This window comes from Mauremys mutica, chromosome 1 (assembly GCF_020497125.1).
Source record: "Mauremys mutica isolate MM-2020 ecotype Southern chromosome 1, ASM2049712v1, whole genome shotgun sequence".
Lineage (NCBI taxonomy): Eukaryota > Metazoa > Chordata > Testudines > Geoemydidae > Mauremys > Mauremys mutica.
In genome coordinates this window covers 27,471,454-27,490,272 of record NC_059072.1, presented here as the reverse complement: position 1 = coordinate 27,490,272, position 18,819 = coordinate 27,471,454, and the positions used below count along the sequence as shown (strand labels likewise).

The following is an 18,819-nucleotide window of genomic DNA, read 5'->3' as shown; positions in this document are numbered from 1 at the left end:
TACCAGTTTGATGCATGCGTACTACATGCACATCAGTTTGATACACACTTTGAAAAGTGTGCATGATCCATGTGCGAAAGGACGTGAGGCTGGGCGCAGTTGGCAGGAAACCCTAGGGGGGTGCAGGTAGGTTTTTTCTGGAAGGAGAAGCGAAGGGAAAAGGAGTTAGTATGGAGAATAGAAATGAGGAAGCAAGACAGTTTAGGAAAAAATGGGGTCCATTCCTGATTAGCTTGCAAGCTCTGCCACTCATTTCAGAGCTTGGAATGGCAGAAGGGATGGATACTTGTTATTGAGCAATTCTTAAAACATTTAAAAAGTCCTAGTGGAATTTCTTGCAGAAAACTTTTACCTAGAGTGTGATCACCGTATCTACCCCTCAGCCAAAGACCCGTAGAGAATGTTATAGTTGCCGCAGAATGCACTAACCCTGAGACTTGTCATGTCAAATTCAGGCTCCATTTTACAAAAACATCCAAATGTTGGGAGTAGGCAAACAGCCTTTGCTCAGCCTCCATAGTGAGACCATGGGAACAATCAGAAACCTTATCCTGCCATCACACACATTTATTGAGAGAAATTTTGTGTATTTTGTCACTGGTGATGTATCTGAGCAATGGATAAATAAGAATAAGAAGCTGTATTGGGATAGTATGAGAAGGGACAGAGCTAAAGTTGTTTGCGTGACCACATCTGCAATTGCTAATGTTCCAAAAAAATGTGTGTGTGAAGTCAATTCTTAATTTGGGCTTTCTAATTTTTGTTTTGTTTTTTGATGATATATAATTGTCAGTTTGACAAAATAGAGTAAATGAAAACTCTATTTTATGTAAAGACAAGGTATTCTCATTTTGTAAATAGTAATATTCATAGCAATACTCAGGGAACTCACCAGTATAAACTGGAAAAGTGTTGTCTTAATTTGCTTCAGTGTCATGAATGATAAATGACTCTTTCAGATAGTCTTTGCATACAGTGTTAGCAATAGGACATACTGTACCTATTGATACCAAACTAACGTGCATTTCATTGTGTTTGATACTAGAAACCTCCACTGTTGCAGATGATTTTATTAGTATTCACTTTAATTTTATTTAGCTTTTCTTTGAGAGGTTAGTTTTTTTTAAATCCAGTATCACTAAGTATATTGTAAGTACATGCTTTCTTATAAAAGGAAAGCAGAATGCATGAAGGTAGGAATATAATAGAAGTATGTTTACAGTGGTTTTCAGGTCTAATATACTAATTTCAAAGGAAATAATGCCATCAGAATATGCTTTAAGAAAAGGTTTTTTCATTTTTGTCAACTGAATAAAACACCAGATGGGTTTATTTTCAGGGAGAACTGTAGTAACATACTACACTAGCCTGCCTGCCTAAACTAGGCAGTCAGTGGGAAGAGAGACTGAACAATAATCATGGATAATGAGAGCTTTCTAACAGAACATTTTTATATGCAGGAGAACTCCGGCACATTACCAAGCTAAAACCTTGGAGCCTCTTTGATGTGCTTGTGGAAAAATATGGTTGGCCTCATGAAGATGCTGCACAGTTCACAGATTTCCTGATCCCCATGCTAGAAATGGTTCCAGAAAAACGAGCTTCAGCTGGAGAATGCCTTAGGCATCCATGGTTGAATTCTTAGCAGAATCTTCAAACATAACATTGAACCAGCAACCACTTCCAGTGCATCGGACCTAAATGGTGACTGTCACAAATTCTTTAACAGGATCACAAGTGAGCTGGCTTCATCCTCAGACCTTTATTTTGCTTTGAGGTACTGTTTGACATTTTGCTTTTTGTGCACTGTATTCTTGGGGAAGGGTAGTCTTGTCTTCAGCTGGTAGTTTACTGACCCACTCTCTTCAGAAAACACTTAACGTGTCTTTAAGCATCATTTCTTGTGTTGTGTGGCATTCAAATGTCAAACTTTTGAACAAACTATCCCCCCCACCCCTCTGTGTTTTGGCAGGTTTTGTAACTATTTATGATGAAATATTTTAGCTAAGTATTATATAATTTGCAAGTTTGACATTATCAAGTCAGAACTGAGAAATGGCAAGGAATTGTACAATTTTATTTTCTGACAAAGGGACATCATTCTTGTATTATAGTGTATGTAAATGCACCCTGTAAATGTTTATTTCCATTTAAATATGGGATGGGGACTCGGATTTCAGAGTAAAGCTACTAAGTTTAAAGAGCTTTGTAGCATACAAATTGCATGTAGCGGACTTCAAGCTGCTTTAAGGATTTGTGTAAACTTTCCATTTTGTAGAAGTTCCTGTACATTAGATTATAAACAAAGTGGCTCTGGTTTACAAGACTTCATTCCACAAATGGCACTTTAAAGGAAGGCTAGACTTCTTTCTAATGATAAAGTATGCATTATCATTTAGCACTCCCTTTTAGAATTTTTGCCTATTTTAAGTACTTTTAAAGAGAAAATAGCAATTTCCCTTACAATGTGATAGTGAAGACATGGTACCATATGGTGTTGCCTTTTTATAAGCACTGTAATTTGTACTATACCCAAAAGATTAAAAGTGAGCATGGGAAATATTCTGTCTAGGATTACTGATAATATGTGCTTGGGATACAAAAAGGATCAACCAAAAAGCAAATATAATTTAGAGGACAAAATAATTAAACTTCTGAAACAGCTCATGTTCATTCCATTCATAGCTTTACATGCTCCTAAAACAAATTGCACTGGCTTTTCCCCCCCATGAATTGACATATATAGCAATTAGTTTGCCCTTTGTAAGTTGCACTCAAAATTGTAAATGTTTGGAGGGGGTGAATAAGCTAAATAGACTCAAAGTCATAGGCAATACAGATTTTAGAATGTAAAATATGGAGGTGTATTTTGCCCTCTTTTAGAAGTCAGTGGGATGAATGTAAGTTTATTTCTGGTTTTACATAATTATGGTGCCACTTTTTTGACTGTCCGTTTTAAATTTATTCACATGCCTTTGCAATAACTAGATTGTGAGAAGATAGCTCTGTGTTGTAACAATAACCAATTGTTTGAGGTGCTTGCAGTTGTCTAATTAAAAGTGTTTTGTTTTTTCAGACATTGTGCTGGTCATTCAAATGCTTGATAATGGTAAATCCAACTGTTCGATAGTCACATTTCTCAGTAGGTTTTTCAGCCTAGAATACTGGAAATGCCAGTTGACAATTCTTTTGTAAAATTTCTGTATACTTGCTGAAAATATTTTATTTAATACATTAGAGCTAAAATTGCACCTGCAACCGTTAACTCATTGCTTGTTCAGACTCAGAAATGGTATGCCACAGAATTTGTTTAAGTTAAAGTAACCTTTGCTTGCTTTTTGCCCTTCTGTGTATACCTCCAATAATTAAAAATGAGGATTATTTAAAACCTATTGCTAGAGTACAACACAATATGCTGTTCAAGAGACTTTCAGCCACATTTGTCACTGCTAACATTTGGGTTTCAGGGCACTGGCAGCCACCTACTTAAGGACTTCGTACTGGAAAGCTTTTTTTTTTTTTCTTTTTAAAAAGGCAGCAAGAATAATATTGCTAGCGCGAAGACAAAATGCTGCAATGAAAGCAAGAGAAGACAGGAGGTAAAATTTTCTGCTTCACTGTGGAGTTGCCTTTAGGTTCATCCTGCTGCAACAAATGAAAAAATTTCAATACAGGAAGGAAAGTAAAACTTAAGAATTGAAATATTAGTTTAAAACATATGTCACTTTCTAGGCACCAAATCAGATATTCCAGTATATTACAGCTCTTTGCACTACTGTAGCTATTTTTACAAAAGTTACTGGTATCCTAACATTCAGTCAATGGTGGTAACTTAAAAAGTACCAATTCAGACATTTATTATGTCTTTTACTCATTTCTTTCAAAAGCTGTAGCTACTCAGTTTAAACTGACAAAATATTTTTGACTGTCTTGTACAAAATATAAATTCTTGCTTCCAAGCTAGCTAATGATCCACTCACTTTTATGAATGCAATGGCTTTGAACACCACAGTAAAGTAATAAATTGTGGATCTATAGGGTTGGGATAAGGAGGTTATATGTACAAAGCTCTGGTCATTGGCGTTGACTGTAAGCTATCTGATTGTTTAATTAGTTGATGGTCTTGGCCAATTCCTAGTAGACTTTGGTTGCTAGACTCAGGAGAAAAAACAAGGATGTGATATGAAACAATTATCTTTCCTGGAGTAGTAAGAAAATAAATTTCTAATGCTGTTACCAGTCCAATGCCTTCTTTCACCAGTAGCAGTTGCACATAAAGACAAAGCAACAGTTCCTCTTTACTCAGTCTGATATACTAGCTTTTTATAAACTGGTGGATGTTCCTGATTCTTAAAAAATTTAATGTTAAATAAACTTAACATCCACAATCAGCTACAGTAGAAAAGTTACTTGACACCCACATGACATCAGTTAGTTTCACAGGGCTAATTAAACTTGTACTGTTTCTTTAAAATTACATATAGCCAACTGAATTAGTTTTAAGATCTGAAATAATTGGTCCTACTACCAGACTGGTATTTAATAAGATGATTAAAGGCTTGTCTTTGTGTTCTATAGCATAAAAATTGGTGCACACATTTATTCTGTATTCAAGCATAGTGGCCATATCTTAGCTACCATACAGATATCTTATCCTAGATATATAGTCAAATTAAAACACTGAATTTGCATTTTATTCATTTTTGTTAAGTCTATTACCTCCATGTTACTCTTTGCCACAAAAACATACCCATCTCCTCTCTTTTGGTAATAAAGTTCATAAATCTTTCATTTTTATGTTGAAATGTCTTCTCTTCACAATGTAGGTAGGTCATTTATTGTAAGTACTACACTATAACAATGACTTAGTGCATTTCAGGAATTATTTTACAAAATCTGACAAGCCATACATGTTGGAGTTCTATTTTGAACTTTTAGAATAGGAAACATACCTAGATAGGTACTAAAATATGTGCAAATGTTACTGTGGTCTATCTTCAAGATCAGAATAACCAATATTTGAAACATGTTTGGTATGGATCTGGTCTGTAACTGTACCAATGTATGAATATTTATCATGTACAATGCATAAACTGTGTGGATTAGTTTTGTATAATGTAACACGTTTCAGTAAACTGACAGTACACTGATATTCCAAGTAGTTTTTCCTCATCTCTAATCACTAAGACTAGCAGGAAAAGAACACACTAACCTTTGATGCAGTGGTTCTCAAACTTATTTCATCATTGCCCCCTCTTCTTTGTGGCTGTAGTAGTTTACATCCCCCACCTTCAGAGCTGGGCAGCCAGAGAGCAGTTGCTGGCTGGCACCTGGTAGCTGTGAAGGCAGCACAGAATTAAGAGTGGCATGTATTGTCACCCTTACTTCTGCGCTGCTGCTGGCAGTGTTGCTGCGTGCCCATCCAGCTCTGAATGTGCACAGCAAGTTCCCCACCTCCCCCCTAAAGCTTTTCATGTCCCCCCAGTTTGAGAACCTCTGCTTTAATGGACAGATTCACAGATGGAATAGGCAATTGGTCAGCTTTCCTCAGTCAGTTTTTCATGCAGGAGGAATAAAATATCCACAAAATGCGAACACAGATTATTTTTGAAGAGGAAATAAATTACTACCATCACTTCTAATTAGAGCACTCACAATCCTGGCAGATTTTTAAATCGCTGGACACAGTCACTTATAACCTTATTTTTCCTTAAATACACAACCCTCAGGACAGAGTGTTAAAACTGACATAATTGTGATTTATTAACATGAATTAAAATGCCCAACCAGTGCTGCAATGTGACAGTATATTAAAAAATTAAAGATCATATACTGTACTACTTCCACAAAGATCACACATTTTTGCAAAAGAGACTTGTCATTATGTACAGTACTATATCAAATGAAAGAAGCCTTAAGCAATTTTACACGCAAAAGAAATACACTATTTACAGCAGTTGTCAGAGATATTAGAAACAATCTATACATTAAATTACATTTCTGCAAATAACTGATGGAACAAAAGTCATGTCCACGCCAAACTATAAAAATCTGTATTGCATTGTTTTCTAGCTATATGCACACAAAGAACTGTTGACAGGAGAAAATGAAAAACCTATTCGTGCCATCTCTATCAGTGTACTTATTTAATTACATATGTATAAAAAGTAATATAGAAAACATTCACTAAATGAATTTAACTGCAACAATAAAATTTAAAGATTATGCAGCATCAAATCTACTGCCAGAAAAAACTGCTGGAATGTTCACTTACAAAATAAAAAGAAATACCTAATACTGGCTGAACAGCACATTTTCAGGAATTTTAAAAAAGCAAAACAATGGAAAGAATACAATGAAAGAGCACTGGTGTTTGCTTTTATACAAAGTATCATGTACAAGCTTTAAAAAGTACCTTGAACAGGTACATATGAAATATACACAGTTTATCTTACAGAAACATTTTTAAAATGTTTAGGAGCAAGGGTCCAATTTTAATGCCACCCTGAACCATGGTAATTATTTTGAAAAGTTGGTGGCACCTGTGCTCTGTGAATAGGAATTTGTCCAGGCACTGGAGATGCCTGCTGAGGTCCTTGCACCCCATGAGGAAGGGTTACAGAGCCAGGATGAGGACAGAATCCTGAAGCTGTAGGTGTTGGAATACTGTTTGGTCCTTGAGGTTGGATATGAGGACCTTGACCCGGTAGTGGACAGTGAGGTCCTGTTCCAGCAGGCTGATGTTGAGGTCCAGGTCCCAAAGTTGTATGATGTGGGGCTTGTGATGAATAGGAAGATGCACTTGAAGGAAAATGTGGGGGTCCTTGATGTGATGGATGGTGTAACCCTTGTGCTGATGCTGGGTGATGCCCAGAGCCTAAAACATTGGAAGGTGGAGGTGGTGGGGGTGGAGGAACTGAATTTACTACATGCTGGTGTTGTGCTTGCAGACTTTGATGTCCTGTTGTGGAATGAGGAGGTTGATGGTGGGGTAGAGGACCTGGGGGTGGAGGTGGTGGTGGCAAATGGTGACCAGCAGCTTGAGAATGAATGTGTGATCCAGGGGCTACTGCCACAGCATGAACTGGACCTACTACGTGTGCTACAGAATGCTGCTGATGGGAACTTTGCTGCTGTACAAGATGAGGTCCTGGAGCAGGTGGTGGTGGTGGAGGAGGAGGAACAGCAGATGCTGAAGCCTGATGATGAATACTGGGGTTCTGAGATGGCAAAAAATGCCCTGCAGTTACATGGTGTCCTGGAACTGCTTGCTGGCCTGTAGTGCCAGGAAGTGCTTGATTTGGTCCAGAGGAGAAAACAGTTTGTTGGGGTATGCTACCCTTTAACTGACTATAACTCTGAAAGTTTCCAGAGGGCTGCTGGTTTTGATAGTAAGTAGAAGAAGAAGGGGGTGGGGGAGGAGGTGGGGGCGGTGCACTGCTGTTCAAATTTTGTTGGTTAAACTGACTATAAGTTGCTGAAGATTGTCCTGAAGGTGCCTGGGTGAACAACTGTCCACTAGCCTGCTGTTGACTACCAGGCTGAAGGTTCTGTGCTGCTGGATAAAAACTTCTGTGTGTTTCTCTCTGAGGTGTTCCAACTTGAGGTGACTGTGGATGATGAGGTCTGTACGGAGATCCTAACTGTTGTGAGTGAGGCTTTGGTGAAGGATACCCATGCTGTACAGGTGTGTGAGGAGTAGATGACTTTGGAGGATTTTCTACATGAGGTGAAGGGGGACAGTGCAGTTTCAAAGGTGCAGAAGGCAGCTTTTGTGAATGGGAAAGTTGCTCTGTTGAACTACGCAAATGTGACTGAGATGAGTGAGTTTTTGAAAGTACTTGGACATTATTTGTCAGTTGTTTTTGTTGCAGCTCAGATTTTGGATGATTCACATTCTCAGCCTCTGGAGTAGTAACTGCAGTTTCCCAGTGAGAATCTGGTTTTGTGGGTGTTCTCCCAGTTGACGGCGCTGAAACTACAGGACCAGGTGAAGAAGGCTAGATAGATGAAGAGAAAGAACAAAGTCAGTGTAACTTTACTTCAAAACATTTTAAAATACACCTCTACCTCGATATAATGCGGTAAAGCAGTGCTCCGGGGAGGGCGGGGCTGTGCACTCCGGTGGATCAAGCAAGTTCAATATAACATGGTTTCACCTATAACATGGTAAGATTTTTTGGCTCCTGAGGATAGCGTTAGATTGAGGTAGAGGTGTATTAAAAACCACTGTTTCTTAAAAATAACTTTCACCAAGTAAGTGTTTTAGAAATCAAAAAGATTTTGTTTTCCTTTGGCAGGTGCACAGGACGTATGTTCATTATTGGGGGGAGGGGGGAGAGGAATAGATACAGTTGGAAATCTAAGCTCTCTTAATGGTAGCATTATCCTCATAATGAAGTGTTACCAAAATGCACTGAAGCTTATTATTTATACAGCATACAAAGTGTCCCAGGTTTTAAAAAACAAAAACACCCGAGAAGACGCCACTACTTGAAATATCTTACTATCTACGTTATTTATAAAAGCCCTGGACTGCTGATACTAGGGGATTTCCTTCAAGTTCTATACAAAATAATTTACAGGTTTCATATCAAACTTCAAATCTTAAAACTGGGATAATGTGAACAAACGGACTAAACATTACAACCTGAATTCCTCCATTTAATGTTATGCCTGTAGCTACTACACAGCTTTCTTCCTATCAGTGTTAATTACCCTCACTGTTAAAAATCTGACAATTTATTTTCAGGATGAATTTGAGCATGTAGATTAGAGTTCAGATTCCTTGTAAAATTATATAGTGATCTATTTTGTTTTTTAAATAGAAATGCAAAACCATTGAAACAATTTGTCTCCAAAATCACTGCAATTGTGACTTTGGTCACTACCATAACACATACCAAATTTTAATTGAACTGAGACAAAGCCAAAATATTCCAGTGAGTCTGTGATCTATAATAATTGAATCGATTTTATCTGTTCATACTCCAGAGAATTAGGATAAAAAAACAGATGAATCAGTCTGGTTATTCTTTGGAATTATCGGAAAATCTTGATAAACAATACCACTTGTACTATGCTAAGGTATAAGGATCCTAAATGTGCTTGTTAGTGTTGGCAAGTCTTTTGCAATTGAGAATTCCTATCATGAATGAAAGCAGTTGTAACTTTTTACTTCGATTAGATGAAAAATGTCTTATGTGGCATATTACATGGTTGAGATTTGGCTAGAGTTACTGCCGCTCATATTCAACACAGATGTATATTAGGTAAAAGAAAGAAGTTCTTGACAACTACCTAAGTGAAAAGCACTTCAAACAATCAAGAAAGGCATTCCCAAATGTACTAAATACCTATACATCCTAATGTAATCAAACTACACATTAGTGCAGCGTGCATCTTATTTGCACGCGCACACACACACACACACACACACACAGTATTACCTTGCTTGCTTTTGAAGGACTCTTGCAAGTCTTTTGAGAAATATCTGGGGACGGACATTCAGTTGTGGACTCTGGATTTTCAGGATCAGGGTCTACAAACAAAAACACAGTAAAATGTAGCAATTGGATAAACAAGACTACTACTAAACAGTTTATGTTCAACTCTAAAGAACTATTTTTCAAGTTCTAAGTGATACGATTCAACACTGCAAGCATGATACGAGGTCATCTGCTTACTAATCTTCCATTTTTCAGTGAAATAAAGGACCTTAAGTTGCAACTGAGGAATGATATTTGAATGAGATGGTGAGTATGGACTACAAAAGTGATTCTCACCCTACAGATGAAGCAGATCCAAACGTAATATTAAAATGGCTAAGAACTATTATGTGGATTAATTCAATGAATCCATTTTCTGGACTGATAGTAAGCCAACTTACCACTGTCCTTGTCTTTCCTATGATCACTGAGAAGTAAAGCTCTTTGATAACTTCGCTCCCTCACTTGTTCCACTGAAGTTGAAGCAGTCCTTTAAAAAACAAACAAAATATTCTTTACATTAAAGAGGTCTAATTCCACACTTCATATGTCAGGATGTATATAATTTACACTCAAATATAGGGCAAGAGAGCAGCTGTTTGGGCAAGAATACTGTGTAGCAAACTCACCTGCTCTTGTATAGACAGTATACACAACAGACAAAGGATGTTCCTATCTACATCAATGTAATCAGTTAATTAGGCTGTTCATTTTAGTAGATTCTCTCACTTCAAATATGGAATAAGTTCAACAATTTCTGCAACATGTTCATCTTAACAGAAAAGGAAGTTAGAGCTAACAGAATTCCTGTTAATATGAAGAGAATAGAGATTGGTATCTTTTTTTCTTACGATAGAAACTACATGGATGAGAAAGGGAAGGATGCTCTGCCACTGACATAAATTGGGCATCCAAAGTTGGTGGACATTTCTGAAAATTTAGGCCTCGTGCTCTGTGATTCAGTTTCTCCGTTTTACAAATGGAGAAGATAATATCACACAGAGTGATGTAATGACTAGTTCATTGTCATTTGTAAAGCAGTTCTGGAAGGTGCTACATGAGCTTATGTCTTTTTTTTGGGCAGTGTCCAAGCCATATGGGCTAGAGTTGAGAGCAGTGCCAAGCACTGGTAGGGGCAGTGGACGACACGAATTCTTCCTCTGCATTCTAAAATGTTTTGATTAGTTACCAGTGATTAATATATGGCATTACTCTACGGTGGTCTTGTTGGCTTCTGAAAAACATTTGGTTTCTTAAGTCTTGTAAGGAGATGAATTAATCATTAGGTACCACATGAAAGGGCCTAAGTGTATTTAATGGATCATATCTATCTATCTATCTATCTATCACATACTAATTATTAATACATATAAGCAAATGCATAATCAATATAAATTTAAACTTAGTTTAGTATGGTTCATCAAACTTTTGAATAACCATTTTCTGAGAAGGAGTGCAAAATACCATTTTTGACTTACTAAGTATCCCTTCTTATTTCTCTTCTTGAAACATCCCTGATATTTGAGTGCAGAACAAGGATGAATTATCAATGAGGGGTCACAATGTCCCCACCAAATATAATCAGGATAAACAAAGAAAGTCCTTGTCAAATATTTAAGATTGATAGTTATGTTATTGATAAAATAGATAAACACGTTATATAACCTAATGTGTATTGTGGAATCTTACATTTGGTCATAAATATTGTTAATCATTATTATATAATGAATCAAAGAAGAGGGGTGTTGCTAGAAAGCAGGCTATAAAAAGGTGTATGCAGACTTAAGTTTTTGCCTTTGTCTGTGTATAGCCTTGTCTATATATACTCAGCGAGATCACTGACCAAACATACCTCAACTGATCACTAGGGTGTGGCACTTTGTACCTATGCTGAAATAAACCTGTTCCTTGGATCTGAACTCTGGAGTAAGCAGTGGTTTTTTCTGCCATCACCAAGCAGTATTTGTCTGCTTTGCTAGGTTTGTAAGGCCTGGTTGGTAGTCCTGAAAATATACTGTAAGGTCTCTAATAATGCTTAATGGGGAGAAAATTAAGCAACATCTAGTGTTCAGACTAGTACTTCTTTCTATCCTGTTTTCTCCCCCCCCCCCCCCCCCATCACTCTATTTCTGCAGCCTAGCATCTCCCAGAGTTCTGGATGTCTCAGCTGCTCTGCTATCTCTACAGCTCTTGGAGGTGGATTAGTGTTTTAGCACCACATGATCTGGTAAACACTCCCTCTGTTCCTGCTTGCTGCCAGACTCTGCCTCCACAGCCGCAGACAATAGTGCTTTCTTTTACTCCCACTCATTCTCCTATTTTAACTTTTCTGTCCAGTTTTCTTAGGCAGTGGAGGCAGTGTTCTCCCTCCTCTTCATTCTTGTCCTGCTCCCTGGGTCGGTTAACCCTCCCTGAGCCTCCACTGCAGACTCTCCTTGCCAGCTCAGCAGCCAAGAAAGCACTCGGTCAAATCCAAGTAGTGCTCTATATGTAAGGTAGGCTTCCCAGGCAGATGGTGAGTTGCACCCAGACTTCTGTCCCTAACTGCGTTAGGTCCCAGGGCTACAAGCTGGACAGGCAAGTGAGGTCCTCTACCCATCAAGGCAACTGCGACTCCAACGGGGGGAAAATGGACCAGGAACCCCAGAGTGCAGAGCAGGAAGAAGCTCCAAAAGCAAAAAGAGAACTCTGCCCACTCGACTCAGGGGATTGTACAGAACACTCCTTCCTGAGCCAACCAGGTGGAATCTGACAAAAAATTCCCCTCTCCAAGGGGGAATGGGACCCAATAGGAGAGGATTCTGAGACTGACCTCTCGAGAGGGCTCCAAGCCCTAAGCAAGGCAAGTTACAAAAGGCCTCACCAAAGCTGCAGCAGAGCTTTTACACTTCCAGAAGACACTAAAAAGATTTAAAAAAAAAAGAGAAAAAAGCACAAAAAATTCACGAGATAAAGTCTTCTGCCTTCTCCTCCTTCCCCACTGAGGAAGGTGAGCTGTCTGGATCTGAAACCTGGGTAGACTCCTGAGAATAAACCTCATCTTTCAAAATCCTCCTAAGGCTTCAATAGCCCTTCACTCCTTCAATGAAGTGAAGGAGAATTAATGGAACAAGCCTGATAAGCGCAAGCATGTTAACAAGAGCAACCTCAGGCTCTATAATGTTCAAGAACCAAAGGATGATGCGCTATAGCATCCTCCCTAGTGGGGGAATTCGATCCTAAGGAACCCATGGATAGAAAGATGGGCTTTGAAGCCTCTTCTGTCACCATCTGAGCGTCCCTGGCAGCTACTTGCTTTGCAAGAGCATCTCCTTCCTGGCTGGAAGATCTCAAAGCCCTTAAGGACAGAGATCACTCTGAGTTTGGCTCAAATTTAAAGAGTCTCCCTAGCAAAAGCATTTATAGCTGATACCTCAATGGATTCAATACGGTTCGCAACTCATGCCATGGCTTCCAGCTCATTAGCCAGGTGCCACCTATGGCTTCGATGGAGGATGGATAAAAATCAGTGATTTTTTAAAATTATTTAAATTATAAGTTTTTCTTTTTAAAAATAAACCTGTTTTAAATGAAATATGAATTTAAATACAAAATATGTTAAGTCCTAAACTACTTATAATCTCTTAAAACATTGAAATAAAAATATACTGACTCCATGAGGCTATCAAAAACTTTGACTTAACTTTTTTCTGTATAAAGAATGAATCTGGGGTGAAAAGTCTGACTTTTGAGATCAAGTTTTATAGATATGGCATAAAATGTCATGTGCTGCATTAAGGGCTTGACCCTGGGGGGACCCAGAGGCTGTCCTACTAGGTATGAGAGACTAGCAAAGTCATCACAGGCGTTGGGATCTGACCTCTGAGTCCCAGAGACACCATCATATCTCTCATCAAAATCATCCACTGAGCTCATCTGAATGGTTTCATATTCCTATTTTTTACCTGAGCTCAAATTGGCTTAGTTCTCATATTATGAATATTTATGACTCCATACACCATGGAAACTTACTCTCCAGCTCATGGAATAACAATGAAGTTGATGTACCCCAACCATTTAAGGTTGTTTTGTTTAATAAAAATAAATTTTATAAGCTCTTTTGTGTGTTTAATTAAATTCTGGTTACAATCCAAATATAGCTTGACACAAATAAAGAGCAAAAAGTTAATTATCTAGTAAATAACCAGTATCATTCACCATTTTCTAACATACTAAAATGTACAATTAATCAGAATCTGAAAATATTAAGTTCTACCACATCCATTCTTCATCCACTCACCCAGTTCAATGACCATGTTAAAACAATCTGATCCAGAACAAAATATCTCATCTACATATGGAAGTGACAGAAAGTGTTCCCTCACAAGAAAGGTGCTCTTGGTTCTTACTCCATCCTTGTCATTGTACAGAAGCGCAAGGGGGATGGAATCAGAGCTGTTCTCCATTTCAAAAGGCTCAAAACTAGTGGATAAGAAAACAAGTTTTGGATAGAAAACCTATCCCTGTCCTAGGAGGAATTCTTAACTTCAGTAGATCTAGCAGAAGCATATCTCCATACTCCCATCATAAAGTGTCACTGCAGTCTTCTGAGGTTTGCCTATGGCAGGATACAACATTGGTACCGAACACTCCCATTTGGCCTGTCCTCAGACCCCAGTGTTTTTACAAAAATGTTGGTGGTGAGAATAGTGAGACTCAGATTGAAGGAACTCCCCTTTTCCCTCCTGACCAGAGCTCCAGTGCAGTAAGCAATGCACAGGGCCACGTCTCGGACAATGAATCTTCTTAAGGCCCATGGCTTCATCATCCGTGCTAAGAAAAGTTCTCTCGTTCCATCCAGGAATTAATTTTCTTGCTCTAGAGCTGAAGATACTATGTTCCCAACTTCTAGGACTCCTGGTGTCCTGGATAGGGATCATTCCATGGTCACAATCATGCATCAGAAGTCTTCTAGTCTTCATATTAAGAGGTGTAGGACCACTCCCCAGAACAAGAGAGATCATTTACACGTTCTGACACAGGTGATCAACTCCTTATAATGGTGGTCAGAACAAAGCAATGTCTGCAAAGGTATGCCCATCTGTCTTCCAGATCCTTTAGTCCTTGCAATTGAGACCACTCTGGAGGATTGGGGAGCTCATTTAGAGATCCAGACACCCCAGGAAACCTGGAGCAAGGAAGAAATGGCTCATAGCATAAACTTAGAACTGAGAGCAGTCAAGCTAGCTTTCCTAAGGTTCCTGCTCAACCTAAGGGTGAACCACATCCTAGTTCAATCAGGCAACACTACTACCATTGCATATTTTAAAAAACCACAAGGGAACTACACATGGAAGCAATGGAAATAATGAGATGGGTAGAACAGTTCCTCCTTTCCCTCAGAGCACTCCACATTAAAGGGGACCTGAACCAGCAGGTAGACTGGGTCAGCGGGTGCAGGGTCAACAACTTTGACTGGTGTCTGAACCAGATGTTCAGCCCCCCTTCAACCGAGCTGTTCATGGATCATACAAACACAAAGAGGCCAAAATACTTCACAGTGGAGGCAGACCGCAGAGCCATGGGGACAGATGCCTTATCGCACAGCTGGCTCCAGGGCCTACTGTATGCATTTCTACCCTTTCCACTACTGGGGAGGGTGGTCCAGAAAAGAAAATGAGAACAGACAATGGTAATACTGATAACTCCTTTTTGGCCAAGGAGACCTGGGTTCTCAGACCTGATAGAGCTAACACTGGAGCCCCCACTCCAGCTTCTGCAGAGATTGGACATCATCTCACAATGTCCTCTTCTTCATCTGGACCCAAAACAGCTTCAGCTAACAGCCTGGGTACTGAGAGGTCTGTCCTCCAGAGTCATTAAGACATTGCTTTATCTAGAAGAGTAGAAATGCTAAAAGTGTACTTCTCTATCTTGTCCACAGTCAACAAAAGCCAAGAGCACAGTGCAAAATCCCAGAATTCCAAGAATACTAACCATTCAGGATTTCCTCTAAGGTGGCATAGACCAAGGCCTTCAGCCCAGTACCATTGTGCCTCAGGTGTCTGCTATTTGCAGGAGCCTCAGACTCCCCGGAAGATTGAGCAGTCCGGTTAGCCAGACGTGTGGTCAGGCCACTCTTCCCAAAATGGGACCTTTCGCTAGTTCTGAGCGCCTTGACAAGCCATCTTTTTGAGCATCTGATGTTAGAGACGGCCTTTTATTTATCCATTGCAACTTGTTTCTTAGTAGCTGTCACATCCACCAGGAGAATGTCAGAGCTGCCAGCCTTATCTATACAGGAACCTCACTGCATATTACATAAGGACAGGGTGATGTTCAGGACACCAGAATCCCTTCTTCTCCTAAGTAAATTCCTCCTTCTTCACTTCCCAAGAGGTTGCTTCTTCGTTCTGTCCAAAACCACAAGATCCAAATGAAAAGATGTGGCACACCTTAGATGTCAGAAGAGTGTTGAAAATCCCTCAAGCACACAGATTCCACATAAACCTTAGACTCCCTATTTGTGCCCTTCTACCCAAAATGCCAGGGACTCAGAGCTTCCAAGTCCTTCATCACTAGGTGGCTTAGACAATGTATTGTGGAAGCCTACAAATCATCATCGGTTTGGTTCCTGTATCAGAAGGCATAATGGCACGCTCCATGAGAGCCATAGCAACCTCATGATTGGAACAAGCGAGCATGTCCACTGGAAATATATGAAGCAGCCACATGGTCTATAGCTAGCACTTTCATTAAGCAAGCACTACAAGGTGGACCTATCATCTTCTGCAGAGGCCTACTTTAGCAGGAAAGTGCTCCATACAGTGGCTTGGAAATCAGAGACTTTCAAGTGAACTCTCAAAAAGGATGGTACTTCTTTCCTACCAAACTTTTTTTTCATAACCCTCCCTACATCTTTTCATTGCTTGCTATTTCCCAGATGTCCTGAATTGTGGAAGATACTAGGCTGCAGAACAAAAAATGTCTTACCAATAATTTCCTTTCTGCTATCAGCATATCCCATTATTTTACCCACCCTGGATGGTTCAGGAGTCAAGAGTCAGATATTATGTGGAATTGTTACTATATGACCATCTTCCTTGGTCTAATGTATATAGTTATTTCATCATCTCTGGAATATTTATTAATGATGTTATGCAAGTTTTATAGCTTGGGAATAACTCATTTGGCAGCAAGCAGGAGCAGAGAGGGCAGGGCCAAACTGGATGGTGTCAAAATGTCAATCCGCCTCCATGAGCTGTAGAGAGAGGAGAGCACCCCAGAATTGTGGGACTAGCAGAAAGGAAATTATTGGTAAAAAGTTTTCCATTCCCCCTGTATCTTCAGTTTTTGCTGGTTGATTGCTTTATCTTTGCGGTTCTTCAGGTGCCTCCCTTTACATCCTAATACACTAATTTATGCATGATCCCCCATTGCTAAGTTAATTTTTAAAACTCCTTTAAAAACCTGCCTAAAGTTTTGTGAAGTCCAGCTGTGAGAATTCTGCTGCTCAATAGAGGCAGCCTGAGTACCTTCTGAGCAGAGGTGGATCTTCCTGCTCAGCTTCTCAGCCCATGGTCAGCTGAAGCTTTGGAGGAACTTCTCTACAGAAGGGACATGTGATGAAAGTTCTCCATTGTTGCTAACACAAGATCACCATTACTTATGCTAGCAACATTGGGAACCCTACTGTAGATGGGATGCTGCTCTGTCCAAAAAGTGTAGTTTAAAAATACTCTATTTTATGTGGAAAGTTACAATCTTGACCTTTCCTCCTGCCATCCTATCTAGGCTTTTATAAACACAGAAACAAGAAATACTGATTTGTTTCACCTCAGCTAAATATGACTATTTACTAACACACCTCCTCACCATACTGCATTTTAAAATATTTAAGTACTGAATAATCCACATGCAAATTTTCAGTGACAGGACCGAATGTGTATACATTATTCCAATCACTTCCCTGAGGAATCTATTCTCTGTGATTGTAAGGAAAACGGAATTAAAATATTTGTTCAGTCATTTGAAAGCAACGCTTCTGGCCAAAACTTATTTTGTATGAAGTAAATGTAGATTAGATATTCTGTTCAAACATGTATAATTTATGTATTTATAAATTGTATCCCATTGCCTTAGCTCCTAAGTTATCCAACCGTAGCACACTAACGAAATACAAAATATCAAAATACATGTTTGACAAAATTAGATTCTATAAAATACCCCCATATCTGTTACTAAAATAAACTGTTGCTATCAGGAATTCATGGCACTTACAATTTTACATAATGCATATGTAGTATTTCCTAGACACACTATAAATTTAGAGTGAAAATGTAGCAGATTGCTACACAAACATTTTCTGAACTTGCAACCTGTGCTAAATGGCTTACCATTGAACTTCTGGTTCATTCTTCTCACTGGAAGAAGCTTCTTTAGTTGGACAGTTGTTGCCAGTTTCCTCTGGAGTTGTATTATAAACAGTAGCTGGCAATGGTAAAGGTAGGTTAGCAGTGTTATCAATTTGCTCCCCATTTTCACCACTGTTATACCCATCATTAGCACCATTGTTACTGCTTATACTTCCTCCACCAGAAGCATGAGGAGATACGGTAACCAGAGAAAAGCTCTCGGTCTTGGAACCACTTTTTCTAGCTTCTCGTTGTCTCTTTCGGTATTCTAATAAAGACACCTATGGAAAAAACATAAGAGGAAAAGTTTACTCATTTTTCTTTACAACAGTTAACTTCTGATTGCTGATAAAATTAAACTAAAATAAAATCTACAGAGCAGTTCTCTTTAAATAACTTCAAATGGATATACCACTTGCATTGTCTCTAAAATATAAGAGGAGGTAAGTTAGTAGGGCTAATGATACTCTTTTCTGGAGATTTACAGAATTATTTACTTTGGTTTCTAGTGAGTAGAACAGGAGTACGGGGAGAGGAAGCATGTATTTCTTACCCTAGGAAAAGGAGGAGAATGGATCTGGGGCAGTGAGTGTGGGAAGGTCCCGCTATGCAGAAGCTGTACTGTTGTGGACTGCATTGTAAATACTGGGACTTCAAGTTACCATGTGATAGTGGTGGCCACTTTAAACTATTTTATTTTTATGGTTTTACCCCCAATGCATTTGCATTTAAAACAAAACAGCAGGCTGATGGTTTGTTCTGAAATACAGGTGTTGCAAATCTTTGATTTGTAACACCCGTATTTGATTGTAATTATTTAAAAGAAAAAGTTATTGAAATCTGAATTATTTCCAATTCATGCATTTTATTTTCAATTAACCCTTTATTATATAATAAAGGTAAAGATTTAGCATACATTATTACACAAAATTATTTGT

General features: G+C 38.8%; 2 protein-coding genes across 14 annotated transcripts in view; one reads left to right on the top strand and one right to left on the bottom strand.

Annotated features, from left to right (window-relative positions):
* Window positions 1-3,077, top strand: part of SRPK2 (SRSF protein kinase 2) — a 308,919-nt gene extending 305,842 nt beyond the window's left edge. For all 12 annotated transcript variants that reach the window (XM_045029990.1, XM_045030005.1, XM_045029982.1 and 9 more), the window contains one exon: window positions 1,461-3,077. In XM_045029990.1, coding sequence (XP_044885925.1) covers window positions 1,461-1,645 — 185 coding nt within the window. In that variant the 3' untranslated portion in view covers window positions 1,646-3,077. The remainder of the gene's footprint in view (window positions 1-1,460) is intronic.
* A 773-nt stretch (window positions 3,078-3,850) lies between these two features.
* KMT2E (lysine methyltransferase 2E (inactive)) overlaps window positions 3,851-18,819 on the bottom strand; it is a 133,862-nt gene continuing 118,893 nt past the window's right edge. For both annotated transcript variants that reach the window (XM_045029899.1, XM_045029906.1), the window contains 4 exons: window positions 17,864-18,162; window positions 9,890-9,978; window positions 9,450-9,541; window positions 3,851-8,000 (listed from right to left, as the gene is read on the bottom strand). In XM_045029899.1, coding sequence (XP_044885834.1) covers window positions 6,495-8,000; window positions 9,450-9,541; window positions 9,890-9,978; window positions 17,864-18,162 — 1,986 coding nt within the window. In that variant the 3' untranslated portion in view covers window positions 3,851-6,494. The remainder of the gene's footprint in view (window positions 8,001-9,449; window positions 9,542-9,889; window positions 9,979-17,863; window positions 18,163-18,819) is intronic.